Source organism: Triticum urartu, chromosome 7A (assembly GCF_056163025.1).
Source record: "Triticum urartu cultivar PI428250 chromosome 7A, HENAU_Tu73, whole genome shotgun sequence".
In the NCBI taxonomy this organism is placed as follows: domain Eukaryota; kingdom Viridiplantae; phylum Streptophyta; class Magnoliopsida; order Poales; family Poaceae; genus Triticum; species Triticum urartu.
Window position 1 is genome coordinate 683,360,033 of NC_141879.1, and position 15,321 is coordinate 683,375,353.

Sequence of the window (15,321 nt, forward strand, 5' to 3'; positions counted from 1 at the left end):
CGGGGCTCCTAGCGACGCCCGAGGGAAAGCGACGGAGGAAAGGGGAGGGGGCAACTCACGTCTGACGCTGCTAACTTTGGACACCAGCTGCTGACGATCACCATAAGAATACAATAATTGTTTTCACAAGCATTCCCACGTATGTTCATCACACATTTTGTCCAAATAATACAACGCTTGTTTTCACAATCGAATCATACGATTTTACTTCCGACTTTTATTTATACGACTGCGTATAAAAGCAGGGCTCGCATTCTGAACCTGCAGCTCAGCCATGGCATCTATTCCGAAGCTACTGCTTCTCCTGCTGTGCACCTATCTTCGCACTCTCGTTGCTCACGGAGGGGACGATCTTCGCACCTACAAGGTTCTGCACGTCGGCTCTCTGAAATCTGCCACCGTCAACTGCTCCCAGCCCAAAGGTGCAGTAGCATTGTCTATGAACGCACATGCATGCAATTCCATGGGTTTTCGTTGCACTATTTTGAGGATATTTTGAGCACGTTTGTCATCGTGTTTCCTCTGTTCGGCTGTTTCAGTGACTCCATCATCCGGCGGCGTCACGGTGCCGTTGCACCACCGGCACGGCCCGTGCTCCCCCGTGCCCTCCACGAAGCCGCCGACCTTGAAGGAGATGCTCCGGCGTGACCAGCTCCGAGCCGCCTACATCACACGAAAGTACTCCGGCGTCAAGGGTGGCGCGGGTGACGTGGAGCAATCGGACGTTACCGTGCCGACCACGCTGGGCACCTCCCTGGGAACGCTGGAGTACTTGATCACCGTCGGCATCGGCTCGCCGGCCATGACCCAGACCATGCTCATCGACACCGGCAGCGACGTGTCCTGGGTGCAGTGCAAGCCGTGCTCGCAGTGCCACACCCAGGCGGACTCGCTCTTCGACCCCAGCTCGTCGAGCACCTACTCCGCGTTCCCCTGCAGCTCCTCCGCCTGCGCGCAGCTCCGCCGGAGCCAGCAGGGGAACGGCTGCTCCTCCCGCTCCCAGTGCCAGTACATTGTCAAGTACGGCGACGGTTCGAGCGGGACCGGGACCTACAGCTCCGACAAGCTCGTGCTGGGCTCCAGCACCGTCAAGAGCTTCCAGTTCGGGTGCAGCCAGTCGGAGTCGGGCAATCTTCTCAAAGACCAGACCGATGGGCTCATGGGGCTCGGCGGCGGCGCTCAGTCGCTCGCCACCCAGACCGCGGGGACCTTCGGCAAGGCCTTCTCGTACTGCCTCCCGCCGACTTCAGACTCGTCCGGGTTCCTCACTCTCGGCGCAGCAACCTCGGGTTTCGTCAAGACACAGATGCTGAGGAGCAGTCAGGTCCCGGCGTACTACGGTGTGCTCCTTCAAGCCATCAGGGTAGGAGGCAGGCAGCTCAGCATACCCACCTCGGTCTTCTCCGCGGGGTCGATCATGGACTCCGGCACAATCATCACGCGCCTACCGGCGACCGCGTACTCTGCGCTGTCGTCGGCGTTCAAGGCCGGCATGAAGCAGTACCCGCTGGCGCAGCCCATGGGCATCTTCGACACGTGCTTCGACTTCAGCGGCCAGTCCAGCGTCAGCATACCGACCGTCGTACTGGTGTTCTCTGGGGGCGCCGCCGTCAACCTCGCTTCTGACGGGATCATTCTGGGCAGCTGCCTTGCCTTCGCGGCCAACAACGACGACAGGCCCCTCGGCATCATCGGCAACGTGCAGCAGCGGACGTTCGAGGTGCTGTACGACGTCGGTGGCGGCGCCGTGGGGTTCAAGGCTGGCGCATGCTGATCGGCGCGCACAAGCACGCCGTTGACGCTATATTGGGATCTCAAGTTCGTCGTATACTTGTTTGCTGCTGCGAGCTATAGTAAAAGTGACATAGTACATGAAGTGGAGCCAAACCATCAGCGCACTATAGTACTTCGACTTGCAACGTGATGCAAACGTCCAAACTACCAACCAAAACATACTTGTAATTTCTCGGAAAAAAACATACTTGTAATTGTCTTCCGGTGGTTTAAGAATGGAAAAAGTCTCAAGAACACCTTGAACTTGTAGTCGGAGTCGGTAATGAACCCTGAACTCGAAATCCCTGGAATTAGCACCCTGTCTTATCTAATCCCGACTAATCCCAGCCCTTTTTTCATTGTATGCCGATACTATCAAACGTCAGATTTGACGGGACCTCACAACAGACGATTCATTCGTGTTGTGAGGGTTGAGCAAGAGAACGAATTTGTTTGCTAAAAGGACACCTTCAACGTGAACCCTCCACATGAACAAACCTGTCGCTCACTTGAAAAGATAAGGTCTAGAGCAAAAAAATGGGCCAAAAACCCCAGTTTTCGCTCTAGAAAAAACAGGCATTGGAAAACTAATATTTTTCACCGGACTTAATTAACATGCAGCTTTACCATCAATTTTACAAGGAAACTACCCACATAGCCAATCATTCAAAACATGCATATTGTACGTATTTTTTGACGTGTTTATCCAACGTCAGATTTGACGGGACCTCCCAGCAGACAATTCATTCGTGTTGTGAGGGTTGAGCAAGAGAACGAATTTGTTTGCTAAAAGGGCACCTTCAGCGTGAACCCTCCACATGAACAAACCCGTCGCTCACTTGAAAAGATAAGGTCTAGAGCAAAAAAATGGGCCAAAACCCCCAGTTTTCGCTCTAGAAAAAACAGGCATTGGAAAAATTAATATTTTTCACCGGTCTTAATTAACATGCAGTTTTACCATCAATTTTACAAGGAAACTACCCACATAGCCAATCATTCAAAACATGCATATTGTACGTATTTTTTGACGTGTTTATCAAACGTCAGATTTGACGGAACCTCCCAGCAGACGATTCATTCGTGTTGTGAGGGTTCAGCAAGAGAACGCATTTTTTTACTAAAAGGACACCTTCAGCGTGAACCCTCCACATGGACAAACCCGCCACTCACTGGAAAAGATAAGGTCTAGAGCAAAAAAATGGGCCAAAAAACCCTAGTTTTCGCTCTAGAAAAAACAGGCATTGGAAAAACTAATATTTTTCACCGGACTTAATTAACATGCAGTTTTACCATCAATTTTACAAGGAAACTACCCACATAGTCAACCATTCAAAACATACATATTGTACGTATTTTTTGATGTGTTTATTAGTTGCTGAAGTTGTCATGCTTCTAAATAATAAAGTACAACATAATCATGATTTCAAAACACACAGAGCGTGCGTTGAGACAGATTGTGCAAAGCAACACAATTTGACATGGCTAGGGAAAAAATGTCATGTCAATATATTTGATAGTATTTTACCATGGTATGTGAAAAAAAATCATGATAAGTTCAATAAAATTGGCAGGGTCCATGATATTAAAAAATGGTTTTGAGATAGAAAACTTGCCATGGACTAACTAACAAATTGCCATGGCTATAGACAATATTTTTGCCATGGTGTAAAATAATTAATTTCTCATGCTGTCTAAAAGACTACAATGGTCTAGTTAATTAAGTTGACATGGTCTAACTAACAAAAGTGCAATGATATACATATTAAATTTGCCATAGTCTAAATAATCAAATTGCCATCCTATCTAAAAAACTGCCATGGTGTTGTTAATTATATTGCCGTGGTCTAACTAATTTTTTTTGCCATCGAATATATATTAAACTTGCATGGTCTAAACTAATTAAATTTCCATGCTACCCCAAAAAACTAACATGGTCTAGTTAATAAAATTGTCATGCTCTAACTAACATAAAATACCATGAAACTTATATTAAACTTGACATGGTCTAAATAATTAAATTGCCATGCTACATACAAAAACTAAGATGGTCTAGTGAATTAAATTCCCATGTTATAACTGAGAAAAAATGCCATTGACTTTATATTAAACTCGCCATGGTCTACATTATTAAATTGCCATGCTACATCAAAACTACCATGGGTAGATAATTAAATTGCCATGGTCTAACTAAAAAAATGCCATGGTATATTTATTAAAAAATTATTGTAATGCAAGAAAAGAAAATTTTCCATTGTCTAATTAGTAAAAATACCATGACATATCAAAAAAAAAAAACTACCGTGGTCTATTTACTAATTTGCCATGGCAAAAAACTTGCCATGTCTGAAAATTGTCATAGTGTAATTAAAAAATTGTGCATAATTAGTAATTATAATGTTCTAATTACTAGAGTAAAAGAAAATGAGTTCACTAAAAAATTTCATGGCCTGCCCAGGCACCTCGACCATGCCATTGGACGATGACGATTATGTGTGTAAAGGCTAGAGCTGCTCAGCACACCTCACTGCATGTGTCATGCATCATCGCCATCCACCATCTGCAGCAGTCTGCATTGGCGTTGGCATCCATCATCTCGTTATCGTCGTCATCTAGAATGATGGTGGCCGACACTTCCACCGTCCCATCACATCAGCCGCTGGGGCCTGAACGAGAGGCCGGTGTTTGGCTCACCAAGCGCTCTATCTGGGATGGCCTCGTACATCATCCATAGGAGAATGTTGATCAGAAGCGTGCCGAGACCATCGCCGGCGAACATGGGCTGCTTCTTCGTCGTCGTCAATGCGGAAATCATGGCGAGCTCGTTCATGCCGCTAAACCATGCAAATATATCCACCATTTCGCAAACTTAAGGTGGCCGCCGCGCGCACCCCATGATGAGCGCCATCCAGCCCATTGGTCGGGTGTTTGCCGAGTTTGATTTGCCCGAGGCTTGGCAAATGATATATTTTACTGAGTTTCATCTTATCGCCGAGTTGTTTTTTCACGACATTGGGCAATCAAACCCGTTTACCAGGTTCCTTTATATTACTTACTGTTCAGTTCTCAGCAAACGAGTAACATTGTCGAACTTCCGGTGAAAAGAACTCGCAAAAATATGGAACATATACTGTCGTGGATTCCATATGGCTTTATTTATTAATTAATAGACTCATACAAGTACCTTATTTATAACTTCTTCGGTCTCAAAATAAGTGTCTTAAAACTTGAGACATTTATTTTAAGATAAAGGGAGTATGATATAAGTAGTATGCTAATACTTTCTCTTTATTTATTTATTTTATTGTTATCTAGGAGTATATTGTATGAGGATGCGTGATAGTGATACTCTGTGAGAAGTCATAGCTCGCCGCAGCAAACAAGTACTTGTGCGCGCCGATCAGCATGCGCCTGCGTTGAACCCCACGGCGCCGCCACCAACGTCGTAGAGCACCTCGAACGTCCGCTGCTGCACGTTGCCGATGATGCCGAGGGAGCTGTCATCGCGGTTGGCCGCGAAGGCGAGGCAGCTCTCCAGAATGATCCCCTCGGGGGCGAGGTTGACGACGGCGCCCCCGGAGAACACCAGTGCGACGGTCGGTATTCTGATGCTGGACTGGCCACTGAAGTCGAAGCACGTGTCCAAGATGCCCATGGGCTGCGCCGGCGGGTACTGCTTCATGCCGGCCCTGAACGCCGATGACAGCGCCGAGTACGCGGTCCGCGGCAGGCGCGTGATGATTGTGCCGGAGTCCATGAGCGACCCGACGGAAAAGACCGTGGTGGGTATGTTGAGCTGCCTCCCTCCGACCCTGATGGCCTGAAGAGACACGATGTAGTACGCCGGGACCTGCCTGCTCCTCAGCAACGGCGTCTTGACGACGAAACCCGAGGTTGCTGCACCCAGAGTGAGGAACCCGGACGAGCTCGGAGTCGGCGGGAGGCAGTACGAGAAGGCCTTGCCGAAGGTGCCCGCGGTCTGGGTGGCCAGCGACTGAGCACCGCCGCCGAGCCCGATGAGCCCAGCGGTCTGGTCCTGGTCGTTGAGAAGGAGGCCCGACTCAGACTGGCTGCACCCAAACTGGAAGTTGCTGACGGCGTTGGAGCCCAGCGAGAGCGTGTCGGAGCTGTAGGTCCCGGTGGTTCTCGAACCATCGCCGTAGTTGACAACGTACTGGCACTGGGAGCCGGAGCAGCCGTTTCCTTGGCCATCCTGACGGAGCTGCGCACAGGCGGCGGAGCTGCAGGTGAACGGGGAGTAGGTGCTCGACGATCTGGGGTCGAAGAGCGAGTCCGCCTGCGAGTGGCACCGCGAGCACGGCTTGCAGTGCACCCATGACACGTCACTGCCGGTGTCGATGAACATGGTCTGGGTCACGGCCGGCGAGCCGATGCCGACGGTGATCACGTACTCCAACGTGCCCAGGGAGAGGCCCAGCAAGGTCGGCACGGTTACATCCGATTGCTCCAGGCCGCCACCCTTGGCGCCAGAGAACTTCCGTCCGATGTAGTCAGCTCGGAGCTGGTCACACCGGAGCATCTCCTCCAAGGTTGGCGCCTTCGTGGAGGGGACAGGGGAGCATGGGCCGTGCCGGTGGTGCAACGGCACCATGACGACGCCGCCGGATGCTGGACTCACTGCTGAAACAGTCCAGATCGGCATGGAAACGATTAGAAATGTGCACAAAATACTAGTACTATACGTATAGTATTCGTTTTTTTAAATGATACGTATAATACTCGTTTTTTTAAAATGATACGTATAGTACTCGTTGTTTTAAAATGATACGTTTGGTATCCAGATCCATTGGAATGTCAAGTGCGTGGACAGTACTGCACCTTGGTGATCGGTGCAGTTGAGGGTGGCAGATTCCAGAGAGCCAGCGGGCAGAACCTTGTAGTAACTGCCAAGATCATCTCCTGCGTGAGCAACGAGAGTGTGGTAGGCGCACAGCAGGAGAAGCACAAGCTTCGAAACCGATGCCATGGCGTATAGATGCTGTTTCTTTGCTTCTCAGGCTCAACTGCAGCTTCAGAATGCGAGCCCTCCTTATATAGAGGAGGCTCGTGCCTTGCGATCTTCTCCTAATTAACGAGAAGTTGCCGCCAGTTTTGATTTCGTCAATTGCACGGGTGGAAGGATTAGGTAACGTCATTTTTTGTTGACAAAATTATCAGGAATTCTATTGTCTGGCATATGTACATACTTTACTAGATATAAATACCCATGCAAGTAATAAAAAGTACACCTATTCGCAAAAAAATAAATTATACATATGTGGAGGTAATTGCGTTAGGAATTTCCAATGCCAACCCCCAAACCCCTGTATCGGTCCGAACGCAACTGCTTGGATCCCACAAGCCATCCAACGATGACCCTCATCGGTCCGCGAAGTAGTCCGAACCGTAATTTACCCGCAAACCAAAACCAAACGAGAAGGGCTTTGCGGGAGTTCGGACATGAGCCACGTAGGACTCCGACACCCCAGGCCCACTCAAAACTAAGGTGGAGCCCGCGCTTTTGAAGCTAGCCCGCAAAATTTTTGTGACAAAATTCCCCACTCTCTTCATCCTTCCCGCCGTTCTCCACCCAATCCCTGTCATTTTCCATCGTCGCTGACGCATGGACCTGTAGGAGTAGCCTGAGACGGCGGTGGTGGAGGATCTGGTGATCACGCTCGTCCACAAAATCAACTCGGAGACATGGAAAAATTGTTGCCTCAAAGCAAGCCGCAAAGGCGGTGCCGCTCAAGAAGTGGAAGGGCGGCGGAGGCGAAGACAGTCGTGGTGGTGGATGTGGTGGAGGGCGGAGCCTGGGACGCGGGGCACCGTTGCAGTCAACAACCGTGCAGATATAACAATATCTGGAGCATTGCAAAGCTCTGCACTACTACGCCATCAAGCAGCTCGGTAGGTTGTCCCTGGCATCTGCCGCCAAGAAACTACTTGGCATCATCGATGTCGATGGGAAGCCGCTGCTTTTAATGGAGTCTTCATCGGCGTAGCTTGTCCGGGCGCGGACGTTGGGCATGGAGCAGTTGGATGCCCGCACACTGTTCGTTGGTTAGCCTAAAGCGGGCGAGCTCGCGTACGATGACGCGGACATGGAGATGTTTGAGATGATCCATGAAGAAGGCGGGGGAGTGGTTGCTATGACAATAGGCAAGTGGATGACTCGGAGCCCACCGAAGTCGGGATGTACACTAAGTTGGGCTCGCATACGGGTTGCACCCAGTCTGGCACGTACACCCAGTTCGGCACGTGCCCTTAGCCAGGCATGGATACACAACTGTAGGATCGGGCCGCCGGACAGCAGGAGCAGAAGGAGGAGGAGGACAACGATGATCCGGATTAATTTGTTGTCGATCCAAAGAAAAGGGGTAGAGAAGAAAGCTTCAACATGTAGGAGGACAAGTTATTGTGCGATGCATGATTGGCCATTAGTCTTGATCTAATCCATGGTACGGAGCAAACAAACACAATATTTTGTGCCAACATTCATTCTTTGATTCCATAAACACAAGCATTTCGAGTCCTACTCCGATGCGCTCATTCTCTAGTGTGATGGTACATCATCGAAGAGGCTGTGTCGAAATATTGCAGCCATTTGAAGCCACTCATCACACAATGGTCAAGTGGGGCGCAAATCACCGAACAAGTTTTTTATATATGTTCAAATATCGGATATGCATTACTTTGTAAATCATTTGGTCGGATATGCAGTATTTTGTAGATCAGAATGTACTGCAGCATGCTTAAGGGATGTGCATGTGTGAATTCCTTATTCTTCGCTCGCGAAGAATAGTAAGCAGAAACATACAATTCGTGCACCCTCCTGGGTTGGGCCTCGCCAATTTAACTTCGCGTGTACGCTGTTGCCTGTTCGCTTTTAGAGTGTACTAGCTAGCATTCAATTCGTGATGAGTCCCACAATGTTTAACGCATCTACTCCCCCTGTTCCAAATTACTCGTCGTGGTTTTAGTTTGAACTAAAACCACGACGAGTAATTTGGAACGGAGGGAGTATCTCTGACGATGCACTAGTAGAAAACAGGGTTTTGGTCCAGGCCGGGTCAGCCCATTAGTCCCGGTTCAGTCTAGAACCGGGACCAATGTGGGCATTGGTCCCGGTTCGTGTGCCCAGGGGGCCGGCCGGGCCACGTGGGCCATTGGCCCCGGTGATGAAGACGTGTACCTAGGGTAGGGGCACGGACCTGCCCAAGGAGCCCTACCCTAGGACATCCCTAGGAGAAGTCATCTTTCAATCGACTTGAAGGCATCCCACTCGACGGACTCAAGACACTCGACCAGAAAGCTATCGCTCGACCATGAAGCCAACCACTCGACCAACAGGAGACCTATGGTCACTCCGCAGGCAAACGGTCAGCTGTTAAGTAGTCTTTATGGTCATTATAGCACTTTATTAGGGGCGTTACCAGTAACGCCCAACCTTAAATGTACCTTAAATCCTGCATTACAGAGGGCAGGAGGGGGCCGGCGAACTCTATATAAGCCACCCCCCTCCTCAGTATGAAGGGTTCGCACCCCTGTTATTCACACGCCAGTAATCCAGTCGACCGCCTCCGGGCACCGAGACGTAGGGCTGTTACTTCCTCCGCGAAGGGCCTGAACTCGTACATCTTGGTGTGTTTACAACTTCCCAACAGCTGAGATCTAGCCTCTCCATACGTACCCCCCTACATCACTATCAGAGCTAGAACCACGACAGTTGGCGCCCACCGTGGGGCAAGAATTTTAGCGCCTAATTGGAGAAGTTGCGATTTTTTCGATCCCTTTGATCATGGTTTCGTGCGGAGTTTTGGTGGAGGGCCGCGAGATCCGCCTCGGCGCGCTCACGTTCATCGCCGACGACTCCGCTTGGCTTCAGGAGGCGCCACTCGACATCGACGCGCTCCCCGTCCGCGGCGCGACGCATTTCCGCGCATGCGTTCGTGGCGTCCTCCTGCGGCAGCCGTCGACCCAGTATCGGTCGGCCCCCGTATCGTCTCCCCGCTCTGTCTCCCACCAGCACAAGCGCTCCGGTCGGTCGAGACTTCAGAGGTGGGCGAGGCACGCCGTGGCTCGCCAGTCGGCCGCCCCGCAAGTCGTGGCAATCGAGCCCGACGAGTCCCTCTGCGGCCTGTTCGACCTCTCGACTGGCTCCGCGGAGACCGCATCCGAATGCGACAACAGCGACCCAGCGGCTGAGGTTCTGGCGGTCGATGGGACGCACAGTCCTCCTGGTTTCCCTCGCGCCGATGGAGGCGCAGGTGGGGGCGGCCCGTCACATCCCACGATGAGTATCTCCCCGAACCTCTCACGTCATTACAGCGAGAGGAGCTTCGCCGCCGGAACATGGACACGCTCCACACTCCTATTGTCGGAGAAACCCACGAGGCCCGGGCCTTGGAGGACGCGCGCTTGGCCAACTTGGCCGAGCGCACTCGACTGGAGAATCTCCAGCGAATACTCGACGAGCAAGCGCGTCAGCGGGCTCCTGAGTCCAGTCGACATCAGCAAGCCCCCGAGCCCAGTCGGTGTCAGCTCTTCCCGCCGCCGCAGGTATACCGAACCCCAGTTCAGAATTTGGCCACTGCGGCCCGTATAGCAGAATCAATCCAGCCCTCCCAGTCGGAGGCTGACAGGGGCTTATTGCAGATCAGAGCGTTGCTCCGGGCGGCGGGAAACCAGAATTCCGCCGTCTCTCAGTGGCGGAACAGGATCCACAGTCGATCCGTCGCAACAGATACAGTCGAGTCGGCTCACAGCCCGAGATCGCCCCCGAGGCGTGGGGGACGTGGTGACCGGCATGATCAGTACAGGAGGAATGAGCAGTATGATCACCGATTCGATCGTGATGATCGACGTCGAGTGCCAACCCCTCCCCCGAGGAGTGGGTCACATGCGCCTCGACGGCAAGATGACAGACGCCCTCATAGCGTTGGGCAGAAGATTCTAGTCGACCCCAGGGACCCAGGCTTTGACGCGAGGTCTGTCCTCGTTCAAGGCTTGGTTGACAGGAACAGGGCTCATCGGGAAGGCCAGAACAGAGATGCGCCCGCCAGCAGCAGAGTACGTGTTTCAGGGCCAGAGTGTTTCAGTCGAGCCATCAGGGCCGCAGTGATTCCTCCCAACTTCCGGTTGGCGACTGGAGTCAGCAAGTTCACCGGTGAGTCTAAGCCTGACACTTGGCTCGAAGATTATCGAGTGGCCGTACAGATTGGTGGTGGCAATGATGAGGTGGCCATGAAGCATTTGCCTCTCATGTTAGAGGGCTCAGCCAGAGCGTGGCTGAATCAGTTGGCACCCAGCAGCATCTACACCTGGGAGGACCTCTCCCGAGTGTTTATCACAGCATTTGAAGGAACATGCAAGCGACCTGCAGGCCTCACAGAGTTGCGGTCTTGCGTGCAGAAGCCGAATGAAACTCTGAGGGAATACATCCAGAGGTGGATCACACTGCATCACTCGGTTGAGAACGTGCCAGACCATCAAGCAGTTTGTGCCTTCAAGGAAGGCGTTAAGTACAGAGAGTTGAATCTGAAGTTCGGTCGAACTGGAGAGATGTCTCTGAATCGGATGATGGAGATTGCCACCAAGTACGCTAATGGTGAAGACGAAGACCGACTACGGAGTGGCAAGCACAAGGCAGTCGCCCATGAAACTGGAGGAAATTCCAGTCGGAAACAGAAGTGGAAGGCCAAGCCAGCCGCTCCTGGGGAGGCCCTGGCCGTAGCCCAGGGAATCTTCAAGGGAAAACCCAAGGGCACCTGGAAGCCCAAGAAAGTCAAGGATCAAGATGGGAACGATGTTTTGGATCTGCCATGTCACATCCACACCAAGAAAGACGAAGAGGGTAATTTCATTTACCCAAAGCATACCACTCGACAGTGCCGGCTCCTGATCCAGCAGTTTCAGGGCAAACAGTCCAAAGATAAAGAAAAAGAGTCGGACAGAGTCGAGGACAAGGAAGACAGTGACGATGGATACCCCCAAATCAATTCCACCCTGATAATTTTTGCTGATGTCGAAAGCAAAAGTCGACTGAAAGTCATTAACCGTGAGGTGAACATGGTTGCTCCGGCGACACCCAGTTATTTGAAGTGGTCTCAGACTGCCATCACATTCGACCAGTCCGATCACCCTACGCACATTGCCACCCCTGGGAGGCAAGCTTTGGTGGTCGACCCAGTTGTCGAAGGCACTCGACTGACCAAAGTCCTGATGGATGGTGGCAGTGGCCTGAACATATTGTATGCCGAAACATTGAAAGGGATGGGCATTCCGATGTCCAGACTCAGCGCCAGCAACATGAGCTTCCATGGAGTCATCCTTGGAAAGAAAGCCGAGTCACTCGGCCAAATTGCTCTTGATGTGGTTTTCGGTGATTCAAAGAATTACCGCAAGGAAAAGTTAACATTCGAGGTTGTGGACTTCCAAAGTGCCTATCATGCCATTCTGGGCAGGCCAGCTTACGTGCGCTTCATGGCTCGACCATGTTACGTATATCTCAAGTTGAAGATGCCTGGTCCCAAAGGTGTGATCACCGTTACAGGCAATCGGAAGAAGGCAGAAGAGTGCTTTCAGAAAGGCTCAAAGATCGCAGATGCTCAGATGGCAGTGGTCGAGCTGCAAGAGTACCAAAAGACTGCCGATCCGAGTGAATTGCTACGAGCCAAGAAGCCAGCTTCAGAGTCAGCTTTTCAGTCGTCTGGTGAGACAAAGACAGTCCATATTCACCCGACCGACCCCGATGCTGCCCCGACTCATGTCTCAACGACGCTCGACTCCAAATAGGAAGAAGCGCTCGTCCAGCTCCTCCGTGAGAACTGGGACATCTTCGCATGGAAACCCTCCGACATGCCTGGAGTTCCCAGGGGGCTGGCTGAGCACCGTCTACGGGTCGACCCAAAATTCAAGCCTGTGAAGGAACATCTTCGACGGTCCGCCATCCAGAAGAAGCAAGCCATTGGCGAGGAGGTGGCTCGGCTCTTAGCAGCAGAGTTCATCCGAGAAGTTTACCACTCCGAGTGGCTCGCCAATGTCGTCATGGTCCCAAGAAGGACAAGTCACTTCGCATGTGCATTGATTTCAAACATATCAATCGGGCCTACCCAAAAGATCATTTTACTCTCCCTCGCATCGACCAAATAGTCGACTCAACTGCGGGATGCGAGAGATTGTCTTTTCTAGATGCCTATTCCGGGTATCATCAGATCCGTCTGTATGGGCCCGACGAGATCAAAACAGCTTTCATCACTCCATTCGGATGCTTCTGTTATGTCACCATGCCGTTCGGCCTCAAGAACGCCGGGGCCACGTTCATGAGAATGATTCAGAAGTGTTTACTCACTCAAATCAGTCGGAATGTGGAGGCATACATGGATGATATTGTGGTCAAGTCACGCAAAAGTTCCGACCTGCGAGCTGATCTTGCCGAAACCTTTGCCAACCTCAGGAGGTATGATATCAAGCTCAATCCATCAAAGTGCACGTTCGGAGTTCCAGGTGGAAAGTTACTCGGTTTTCTCGTTTCCGAACGGGGGATCGATGCCAATCCTGAAAAAGTTGGCACCATACTCCGGATGAAGCGTCCTATATGCATGCACGATGTCCAAAAGCTTACAGGCTGCTTGGCCGCTCTAAGTCGATTCATTTCTTGTCTCTGTGAAAAGGCATTGCCTCTTTACCGACTGATGAAGAAATCTGACAAGTTCGAGTGGACTCCAGAAGCTGACGCAACATTTGCAGAGCTCAAAGCTCTGCTCTCCACCCAGCCGGTGCTCGCTGCCCTAGTCAGCAAAGAGCCTCTGCTGCTTTACATTGCAGCCACAGGACAAGTTGTCAGTACAGTACTTATGGTCGAGCGGGAAGAAGAAGGAAAGGCCTTCAGAGTTCAGCGCCCAGTCTATTATCTGTCTGAAGTTTTGACCCCTTCAAAACAAAGATACCCTCACTATCAGAAGCTTGTATATGGGATTTACATGACCACGAAGAAAGTTGCACATTACTTCTTTGACCACTCCATTACAGTCGTCAGCGACGCCCCACTGTCAGAGATTCTGCATAACAGAGATGCAACTGGTCGAGTGGCCAAGTGGGCGATTGAACTCCTTCCCTTAGATATCAAGTTTGAAGCAAAGAAGGCTATCAAGTCCCGAGCAATCGCAGATTTCATCGCCGAGTGGATTGAACAGCAACTTCCGACTCAAGTTCACTCGGAGCACTGGACCATATTCTTCGATGGATCTAAGATGCTGAATGGTTCCGGTGCTGGGGTAGTTCTAGTCTCCCCCCGAGGAGATAAGCTCAGATATGTTCTCCAGATTCACTTCGATTCCTCCAATAATGAAGCAGAATATGAAGCACTTCTGTACGGGTTGCGCATGGCCATTTCACTCGGCGTCCGTCGCCTCATGGTCTATGGCGACTCAGATCTGGTGGTTAATCAAGTGATGAAGGAGTGGGACGTCAGAAGTCCGGCAATGACTGGATATTGCAATGCAGTGAGAAAGCTAGAAAAGAAGTTCGAGGGGTTAGAGCTTCATCACATCCCCCGACTGAAAAATCAAGCAGCAGATGATCTGGCAAAGATAGGCTCCAAGAGAGAAGCCATCCCCAGCGATGTGTTTTTGGAGCACATCCGCTCGCCGTCGGTCCAAGAGGATCCTTTCACAGAAGAAGCCCCGCAGCCGAAAAGTGCCACGGATCCGACTGAAGTCGAAGTTCCCGCTGTGGTCGACCTAATCATGGAAGTCTTGACAATCACTCCCGACTGGACGATACCGTACATCGCGTATATCCTAAGGAAAGAGCTCCCGGAGGACGAGGAAGAGGCTCAACAGATCGCCCGCCGATCCAAGGCCTTCACAGTCATAAAGGGACAGTTGTATAGAGAGAGCGCGACTGGAATCGGTCAGAAGTGCATAACACCAGAAGAGGGTCAGATAATCCTTGATGATATCCACTCGGGGACTTGTGGTCACCATGCGTCCTCTCGGACCATCGTGGCTAAAGCATACCGAGCGGGATTTTACTGGCCAAGGGCAAATGAGATGGCAAAAGAGATAGTAGACAAGTGTGGAGGGTGCCAGTTCTACTCCAACATGTCACACAAGCCTGCATCAGCCCTGAAGACCATTCCACTCGTCTGGCCCTTTGCTGTCTGGGGACTGGACATGGTCGGTCCACTGAAAACAGGCAGGAGCGGATTCACGCACGTACTTGTGGCAGTCGACAAGTTTACCAAATGGATTGAAGCTAAGCCTATCAAGAATCTTGATGCTTGCACTGCTATCAGTTTCGTCAGAGGGCTAACATTCAGATATGGAGTCCCACATAGCATCATCACTAACAATGGGTCAAACTTCGATTTAGACAAGTTCAGAGCTTTTTGCGCCTCTTAAGGCACTCGAGTCGACTACGCATCGGTCGCCCATCCCCAGTCGAATGGACAAGCTGAGAGAGCAAATGGTCTGATTCTCAAAGGGCTAAAGCCTCGGCTGATGCGTGATCTCAAGCACGCGGCAGGTGCTTGGGTCGACGAGCTTC

At 51.2% G+C, this 15,321-nt stretch overlaps 2 protein-coding genes across 2 annotated transcripts; one reads left to right on the forward strand and one right to left on the reverse strand.

Moving 5' to 3' along the window:
- Positions 1-247: 247 nt before the first annotated feature.
- Positions 248-2,071, forward strand: LOC125531503 (aspartyl protease family protein At5g10770-like). Its single transcript, XM_087534849.1, has 2 exons — positions 248-422; positions 540-2,071. The coding sequence occupies exons 1-2, from the start codon at positions 275-277 to the stop codon at positions 1,772-1,774; spliced, it is 1,383 nt and encodes a 460-aa protein (XP_087390975.1). The 5' UTR covers positions 248-274; the 3' UTR covers positions 1,775-2,071.
- A 2,984-nt stretch (positions 2,072-5,055) lies between these two features.
- LOC125524739 (aspartyl protease family protein At5g10770-like) lies at positions 5,056-6,772 on the reverse strand. Its single transcript, XM_087535022.1, has 2 exons — positions 6,610-6,772; positions 5,056-6,408 (listed from the first exon to the last, which is right to left on the reverse strand). The coding sequence occupies exons 1-2, from the start codon at positions 6,755-6,757 to the stop codon at positions 5,171-5,173; spliced, it is 1,386 nt and encodes a 461-aa protein (XP_087391148.1). The 5' UTR covers positions 6,758-6,772; the 3' UTR covers positions 5,056-5,170.
- Between the last annotated feature and the right edge of the window lie 8,549 nt (positions 6,773-15,321).

Excerpts from the sequence above, each read along its gene's own strand:
- LOC125524739 (XM_087535022.1), bottom strand. The coding sequence starts at position 6,757 with ATGGCATCGGTTTCGAAGCTTGTGCTTCTCCTGCTGTGCGCCTACCAC. Across the intron at positions 6,409-6,609 it reads CAACTGCACCGATCACCAAG|TGAGTCCAGCATCCGGCGGC; the intron begins GTGCAGTACTGT and ends CTGTTTCAGCAG.
- LOC125531503 (XM_087534849.1), top strand. The coding sequence starts at position 275 with ATGGCATCTATTCCGAAGCTACTGCTTCTCCTGCTGTGCACCTATCTT. Across the intron at positions 423-539 it reads CAACTGCTCCCAGCCCAAAG|TGACTCCATCATCCGGCGGC; the intron begins GTGCAGTAGCAT and ends CGGCTGTTTCAG.